This window comes from Penaeus vannamei, chromosome 13, assembly GCF_042767895.1.
Source record: "Penaeus vannamei isolate JL-2024 chromosome 13, ASM4276789v1, whole genome shotgun sequence".
Taxonomy (NCBI): domain Eukaryota; kingdom Metazoa; phylum Arthropoda; class Malacostraca; order Decapoda; family Penaeidae; genus Penaeus; species Penaeus vannamei.
The window spans coordinates 14424541-14434540 of NC_091561.1; the positions used below are offsets into that span (position 1 = coordinate 14424541).

At 31.6% G+C, this 10000-nt stretch overlaps 1 protein-coding gene across 5 annotated transcripts in view; it reads left to right on the forward strand.

Annotated features, from left to right (window-relative positions):
• LOC113808627 (protein tramtrack, alpha isoform) overlaps window positions 1–10000 on the forward strand; it is a 130322-nt gene that overhangs the window by 71213 nt on the left and 49109 nt on the right. For 3 of the 5 annotated variants that reach the window (XM_027360090.2, XM_070129008.1, XM_070129006.1), the window contains exon 6: window positions 5055–6605. The exons of the other annotated variants lie outside the window; for them this stretch is intronic. In XM_027360090.2, the coding sequence (XP_027215891.1) occupies window positions 5055–5797 (743 nt within the window). In that variant the 3' untranslated portion in view covers window positions 5798–6605. Of the gene's footprint in view, window positions 1–5054; window positions 6606–10000 lie in introns of those variants that run through there. 5 annotated transcript variants of the gene reach the window in all.

Below are 10000 nucleotides of genomic sequence, written 5' to 3' on the forward strand. Positions count from 1 at the left end.
GATAACAAAAAGACATAATAATGATAATTATAATAATAATGATGATAATGATGATGATGATGATAATGATAATAATGATAATGATAATGATAATAAGAAGAATAAGAATAATGATGATGATGATGATTATAATAATATTAATGATACTGCTAATAATAAATATAATGATAATAGTAATAATGATGATAATAAGAATAATGATGATGATAATGATAATAATAATAATAGTAATTATTATTATTATTATTATTATTATTATTATTATTATTATTATTATTATTATTATTATTATTATTATTATTATTATTATTATTATCATTATTATTATCATTATTATTATTATCATTATTATTATTGTTATTATTATTATTATTATTATTATTACTACTACTACTACTACTACTACCATTATTATTATTACTAATTATTATAATTTTTACCATCATCCTTATTATTGTTATTATTGTTATTACTATTGTTATTATTATTATTATTATTATTATTATTATTATTGTTGTTGTTGTTGTTGTTGTTGTTGTTGTTGTTGTTGTTGTTGTTGTTGTTGCTGTTGTTATTATTATTACTATTATGATTATTATTATTATTATTATTATTATTGTTGTTGTTATTGTTGTTATTATTATTATTATTATTATTATTATTATTATTATTATTATTACTATTATAATTATTATTGTTATTATTATCAGCATCATTGTCATTATTGCTATTATTATCATAATGATAATAACAATAATAATAACAATAACGATACTAATAATGATAAGAGTAATAACAATTATGATAACGAAAATGATAATAAAGATAATGATGATGCTACTACTAATAGTAATAATAATAATGATAATGATGATAATGGTAATGGTAATGATAATGATAGTAATGATAGTAATGATATAATGATATAATGATGATGATAATAATAATAATAATAATGATAATAATAATAATGATAATAATAATAATAATAATAATAACAACAACAACAAAAATAATAGCAATAGTAATGATATTATAGTAATAGTAATTCCTAAGAATAAGGATTATAGTGACCATATCAGCATTATGATAATCATGATCATTATTTTGTTATTACTACTGTTATTATTACCGTTTCGTCATTAGTAAAGTAGTTCTTGTTGTTGTTATTTTCACTAATTCTATAGCCGTTTTTTATTGTTATTATCGTTATGATCATTGTTGTAGTAGTTTTTCCTGTCTATTTCTGCTGCTATTACTATCATTTTGATAACTCACTACTACTGCTATTACTATTACTACTGCTACTACTACTTATCACCATTATTCATAAAATGACTAATGATATGATGACATTCGGTAATCATGATGAGAGTAGTAACTCTGAAATATATGAAATATATCATATGATTAGCATTCTTATTAATCTTATTTATCGTGGTTCTTAATTACTTAATTATTCATGATATATTTTGTCATGATAATTATGGTCATACTGATGATGGTAATGAAAATATCATTATATGTATAATAATGATACTTGTTATGATAATAGTATTAGTAATAGTAATAATAATGATAATAATAATGATAATGATACTGATAATAATAACAATGATAATAATGATAATGATGATGTTAATAATAGCAGTAATGATAATGATAATGATAATAGTTATAAGAATGGTAAAATTATTATGATCGTGATAACAATGACAATGAAAATGATGATAGTAAGGATGATTAGGAATAACCATGTTCATGATAATGAGAATAATTATAGTAATAGTAACAATGATAATAATTATGATAATAATGGTGATATAGTGGTGATGAGAAGAGTAATAATCATATTATTGTTATTATTATTATTATTATCATTGCCAGCATTTTTATATTCCTTCTATTATTTTTGTCATTATTTTTGTCGTTATAATTACTATTCTCATTCTTATCATTATTATTATCATTACCATTATCATCATTACCATTTGAAATCTAATTTCTGATATCATTACTGCTATCATATTTTTACTACAATTATAATTATTATCTTTTATTGAAATTGACATACTTTTTCATTACTATAGTTATTATCATTTTGAATGTTTTATTGTTTTTGTTGTTATTATCAATGTTATTGCTATTGTTGTTGTTGGTGTCATCATTATTATTATCACTCTCACTATTATATATATATATATATATATATATATATATATATATATATATATATATATATATATATATATATATATATATATATATATATATATATATATATACATATATATATATATATATATATATATATATATATATATATATATATATATATATATATATATATATATATATATAATCCTTAATTCTTTCAATATAATTATTTTATCTTTATCATTATTATTATTATCATTAATATTCTTGCTATCGTTTTTGTTTTATTATTATTTTGTAATTCTATTGTCATTATTATTACTTATTATTATCATTATTATTATTATCTCCATATCATTATTATCATGTTTTATTATTATTATTATTATTATCATTATTATTATCATTATTATTATCATTATTATTATTATTATTATTATTATTATTATTATTATCATCATTATCATTGTTATTATTATTATTATTATTATTATTATTATTATTATTATTATTATCATTATTATCATTATTATTATTGTTATTATTATTATTGTTGTTATTATTGTCATTGTTACTATTATTATTATTATTATTGCATTTTTTTCTTTTTGGTTATTATCAGGATCATTATCATTATCATTATCAATGTTATTTCTCCCCCTACTACTACTACTAGTACTGCAGTTACCATTATCTTTATCGTTATTATTATCATTGTATATTTTCTTTTGTCATTGTTACTTCTGTTACCACTAACAGCCTTAATAAAAATAAGATAATAATGGTAATAGTAAACTAATTATGAACATTATAATGATAATGATGATGGTATGATATGATATTCATCTGACCGTTCCCTTTATTGTTATTATTGTTGTTGTTGTTGTTGTTGATGTTGTCGTTGCTTCTGCTGTTTGAGTATCATAGTTCGCTTTAATTGTTTGATTATTAATGCTTGGATATCCGTTATTATGTTTTTTACTCTTATTCTTATTTATCCTTAGTGTTATTGCCATTCTTATAATGACTGTCATTATAGGCATGTCTTTTATCATCTTCGTCATCATTATTTTCATTATCTTTACTATCGTCATCGTCGTCTTCATCACCATTATTATCAGTATCATCATCATCATCATCATCATCATCATCATCATCATCATCATTATCAATAATCATGCTTCTTACCACTGTCATTATCACCATTATATTTAACATATATGCATTTATATATATATATATATATATATATATATATATATATATATGTATATATATATATATATATATATATATATATATATATATATATATATATATATATATATATATATATATATATATATATATATATATATATATGTATACATGTATATATATATATATATATATATATATATATATATATATATATATGTATATATATATATATATATATACATATATATATATATATATATATGTATGTATGTATGTATGTATGTATATGTATATGTATATGTATATGTATATATATGTATTTGTGTATATATATATATATATATATATATATATATATATACATATATATATATATATATATATATATATATATATATATACATGTATGCGTATATATTTGTTTCCTTCTTTACCTTTTTTGTGGTGTTATTTTCCTTCATTCTTTCCTATCATCATTATTGTATTTACTTTTATTATTCCTATTATCATGTTTACTCATTTTCTCTTTTCATTTTATTATTATCAAAGTAATTTCTCTAACTTTTTCATCATTTTAATCATTTTGATAGTTTTAAGATTCATTAAATATATATTTATTATAATTTTCATTACTGTATTTTTGCTAACATTGTTGTTGGTATTGTCTTTTAATTTCTTTATTAAATTTGTTTTTATTATTTTAATTTTCATTATTCTTTTTGTTCATCTTTTTATCATTACCATTGTTATTATCGTTATCACAATTACCATTACCATTATAATTATTATTGTTTTTTTTCTATTATTATTATCATAATTTTTATTATCAGCTGTATTTTCATCATCATTACCATCATTATTATTATTGTTATTATTATTATTATCATAATTGTCTCATCATTATTATTGTTGTTGTTATTGTTATCATTATTATTATTGTTTCGATTACTGTTATCATTCTCATTGCTATCATGTTCATTATTTGTATTATGATTATTATCATTATTATTATTTTTATTAATATTATCAGTATTATCATTATCATTATTATCATTGTTGTTATCATCATCATCATCATCATCATCATCATCATCATCATCATCATCATCATCATCATCATCATCATCATCATCATCACCATCATCATCATCATCATCATCGTCATCGTCATTGTCACCTCTTGTATGTTTTATTCGTATTCACTTGTCATTTTTTATTTCATTGTTGTTGATGAATCTGTTGCTTCAATCTTATATTAGATATTGATAATACTGATAATTAGGATTAAAAATGATTTTGTTAGCATATTTATCACTTCAGTCATAGAAATTTTAATTTTCAAAAGTCGTAGTAGGAATTGTTTTATTATTTTCATCATTATTAGTTTCAACATTTTGTATAATCTGTTTGTCTACATTGGTTTTCTTGGCCATTGATTTTGCAATAGTGAATTATTTCAATTTTCTCATCTTTCGTTTCGGTTTGAAAATTCTCTATTTCTTGCCGAATCGCACCATTTCCCCCTCTTCCGTTGACATCATCTTCCTCTTCCTCTTTCCGCCATTCCTCATTATCACTCGTTGCCTTCGCCTTCAGCTCTGTCCGTATTCATGCCACTTCCCTAGTGATTTAAGTGAGGCGTTGTAGAGGGCATAGAAGGTATACCATCCTGGGCTGACCCGGTCTCTGTGTTCCAGGCCACGCGCCGGAGTGGACGACCCACACCTACGACTCTGACGACCAACTCGCCGTCGCCATCCACCCGGCGATCAAGTCCACGTCTCAGCCGCCGCCGCCGCCGCCGCCGCCCGCCACCGACATGGACCAGCTGTACTACACCAAGAACCTTCTGGAGGCCGCCATGCTCAAGAACCCGTACGAGGCTCTCAAAAACGATAAGCACCTGCACGGCTCGATCCTGCTGGCGTCGCTGAGGGCGCCCCTCAAGTTCGGGCTGCACGGCGTGTACGAGAGAGAGGGCGAGAGAGAGGTGGCGGACACGTCCCCGCACTCGCCCCACACCTCCTCGCCACAGAAGCCCACGCAGTCCTCGCCCACGTCGAACTCCCCGAGCAGCGGCGGGGGCGGCAGCGGGGGCGGCAACAACAACAAGGTTTCAGTGCCTATCATGAGCTACTGCATCCAGGACAACGGCTTCAAGTGCTCCAAGTGCTTCCAGACCTTCACGCACCCGTCCAACTTCCACCGGCACTACATCACCGTGCACACGGACCGGCGCGCCCACAAGTGCCATGTCTGCGGCAAGGAGTTCAAGCGCAAAGACAACATGATGTCTCACATCCGCTCCGTGCACCGGCCCGGCAAGGAGGGCCACTCCATCTTCAGAGAGGTGTCGTCGGTGTCGCCGAGCCTCCCGCGGGAGGTCCCGCACCTACAGGAGCAGCTAATGCAACAGATGCAGCAAGTTGACAAAGTCTAGAGCTTCCAAGTGACCGCCTCGGTCACGCCCGACAATCACCATTCCGGTGACTCCAGAGCGAGCTGGAAATCCGCCGACCAAGTCGGCATGGCCCGAGTGGCCGCATCTCATTCTCACGTGCAATGTTAAGGTTGATAGCCTGTAGACCCCCCGATGACGCGGTGACAAATCCCACACTGTGTTCTGTGATGACTAGCATATCCCTTACCTGGGCGACCAGGCTCCTGCGGGCCGGCCGCGCCCCCGGGCGGGCTCCCCGAGGACGTCGGGCCAAGTAACTGTGTGTGTGTGAGGCCTTAATGTGTGCCTTGTGCTGCCCAGGGGGGGTCCCTGGTCGCCACCCTGGGGCCCCCTCTGCTACGCTAGATGAACCTGCTGTGTTAGTTTTCAAGTTTACCGGTTGTATTATGTTAGTGATTATAAGAATTCTTTAGAGAAGTGCAATATAGTGCATTATAGATTATTTATAGACAATTTCACGTTACTTAAGCATGACATTATATTTAAGAGGTACTTTATAAAGGTGTCCCGCTGCCCAAAGGCAGTGATCACGCGTGTGCGCGCGCGTGCGCCGAGGCTGGTCACCGCGTCAAGCCTTCACTGCCAAGACTCGTGGAAACGCCGCTCCTTGCTCGCGAAGCCGATCCTTCCGCGGCGCCGAGGCTCGCGTCGGAGGCGCCGCCGAGCAGACTCCCGGGCCGCGTCCCGACGCAGGAGCCGCCGGGGGCGCTGGGCGGGGCGCTCCCAGATGGGTATTTGTACAGGGTAGCTGACAAGCACACTCAAAAGTAGGAATATAGATGTGTGTGTGTGTGTCTATATGTATATGTGTGTATGTATATATATATATATATATATATATATATATATATATATATATATATATATATATATATATATATATATATATATATATAATATATATATGAATATGTATATATATATAAAATATATATGAATATACATATATATATATATATATATATATATATATATATATATATATATATATATATGTATGTATATGTGCATACATACATATATACATGCACACATACACATACAAACACCTATATATCTACACATATACACACACACACATACACAACCACACACACACACACACACACACACACACATACACACACACACACAAGCATATATATATATATATATATATATATATATATATATATATATATATATATATATATATATATATATATATATATATATATATGTATATATATATATACATATATATATATATATATATATATATATATCCACACACAAATACACTAGAGCATATGCATGCTTGCATATGATGATACCTATATATAGTACATACCCAGTCCTGCACATCGAATCCTTTGAAGTCATGACATCAAGATTCATTTAGTTAACTACTTTATGATCAAGTTCAGCCAGAACGTTCATATGCCTCAGCGTGCTCAATCATTACATGCATGATCAATATCCTAAAGGAAGGAGCGATTTATCTAAACCAAAGTGCTTTGAAATCCTGGTGAAGAAAACTTTAGACTCCACTCTGCACCCGGCGCCTTAAAGTCAAAGGTTTTGGCCTTCGGAATCCACAGAATCGAAAGTGAACAAGGAAAGGCAAGGCATCGGGTCCTACTCGTTCATATCCCAGTGAAAAAATAAGTATATGAATAAATGAATCAATTCAAGTTCATCCAATGACGTCACCAGATCTCGTAATGAGGTTATACCTAACTCAGACCAAGTTTCTGTTCGTGATAGAAATATGCATTTATAAAGTTTCAGATTTTTTTCTTTCTTTCTTTCTCTTTTTTTTATCTCTTCGTATGTAAACTAAGTTTGATCATGTACATAGTATCCTTTTTTCTCTCCTTTATCATCATCACAATTTTTGTCATCATTTATTATAATGTTTATGCAGTGTGTGCGTGATTTTTTGTGTTGTGTTTTCGACCAAAGTTAGTGTGGTAATATATTTTGTTCTTTTTATCGCCATGCATTGAAGGTCAGAATAGTACATTTGTTAATATATAATTGACAGTATGACTGATTACAAAAAAACCAAATGCATTTACTGAGAAGTGATACTATTGTGACTTTGGCATGGAATTACGGCTTGAGGGTACTTTAGTAGTAAATATATTCTGAAATACAAATCGTGAACATTTTACGTCAGGTTCTGTATTCATGTAAGATAGGCCACTCCATCCTTCACGTTACTTTCGTCAGCTCGGTCTGCCACTGGATCCTTCAGGACTGAGAAACGAAACTCGAATGTGCACTAAACAATAATCTCTCTATCTCGCGAGTGAGCGGAAGCAGAAGGGATTCCCCGAAGGTCCCGAAGTCCCGCCGTTCGAGCCAACAGCTCACAGGAGGTTGCATTTTGTTGGCGTAGTGTAGGGCGTGGAATCTGACGTAGCGCGTTGGCTGGAACTGCGTCGGGCCAGGACCTTCAATCTGTCTATAGGAAGCTTTAAGTGAGCTTATAATTTTTATTATTGAGAAATACTGTAAAGAGAGAAGTTATATCAGAGTAATATATTGAATAATATATTGACATTATTTATTTGTAAGTTTACACAAAGTTACACTCTTTTTTATGAGGACAAGAACCTCCTCGGGCGCTTTCTTTAAGAGGCTATAAACGTGCGTATAAGTTAATGGTCGAACATGTTCATTTCGGCTGGTTTTCCGACCCGCCCACTCAAGGGGACCCGCTCTCTGGGCGTCGAAGGGCGAGGGGAACCTGCAATTGGACGAATCATTCGTTAGTACTGTTGTTATTCAAATTCGTCGAACCAAACACGCGTAAATCTAGTTAAAATGAAATGAGTCGACATTTATGACAATGAAGCAAAACAGAAAAAGTTAAAACTAAATCCTCATCGTATCTCACAGGTTGACACAGAGAACCCGGGTATCAAACTCTCGTCAGCCAGCCCATGAATGCTTTTACTATTTATTCCAATTTTTGTTGTTGTACAAGACATATCCTACGGAAGAAATTCCTCTCCTCTGACACATATCTCTCTTTGAGCTTTCAAAGAAAAAAAAAAAGAAAACGCAAGGAAAATTGCATTTATTTTTATTCTTCTACCAGCTGTGTCATTCATTAATACAATATTCTCGAACGCTGATATTCGTAACGAGTAAAACGTCTTTCCTGTTTTCAATCAGTGTCTTTCCTCTCCTCTTCGCAAAGAGTAAAACGTCTTTCTTCTTCTCAATCAACGTCTTTCCTCTTTGTAAACAGAACGACTTTGCCCTTCTCTCTCCTCAAGGCGTTGATAATCAAGTGTGGCGTGCATTTCGTGGTATGATCTTATACGCATCTCACTTCGACGTATTATGCACTAGACCATAAGGGAACAAAAAAACATGTTCTGTATAGTAGTTGTCTTTTCCACATTTCTACTTTTTTGTAAATTTTGTAAATGTCACATATGAGATAGTTGGGTAAGGCAATAAATAAATAAATATATATATATACCGGGTGTAGATTATGACAGTCTTCGTTCATATGTAGAAAGGGTTACGTGGATTGTTTGTTTGTTTCGTTTGTTTGTTTAGTACAAAGCTACATATCTGTTCATTTTATTTTAGATAATATTTGCATTTTTTACATAGTTGCATTTCTCTTTGTATCCTTCCTCTCCTGACCTCCCCCCTCACTCCTTCCCCTTCCCCTCCCTCCCCCCTCCCTCTTCCCCTCCCCCACCCTTCCTCGTGTGACATAGTAATAGGTTCTGATTAGAAAAGAAAAATGTTTTCACACAAATATCAAAACTGCCCCATTTCCCAACAAATAGAGGAATTACAATGAATCTAGGACTAAATCTAGAGTGACTCACAATGCAAGATACGTTGGTTAAGTCTCGCCAGCGTCAACGACAGTCAGCAATCTAAATAATAATAATAACAAAAAGAAAAAAAAACGGCAACACTACCTGTTTCTTCGGCCATGAGTGTTGCCATCCAGAGGTCCTCTGTGTGTTCGCTTTACGAGGATGGAAGTCAAACTCACGCACTGCGACGCTGAATGAGTTGCCTCACTGAGTCTTCCTGGCGACACCTCGGTTTGGTTGCCGACTAATGAATCCAAGTGAGTTGTTGTGTCGCGTGGTTATCACGATATCGGAAAAGACTGGGGATTGGGAGGGAAGGGAAGGAGGAAAGGAGAACGAGACACTTTCC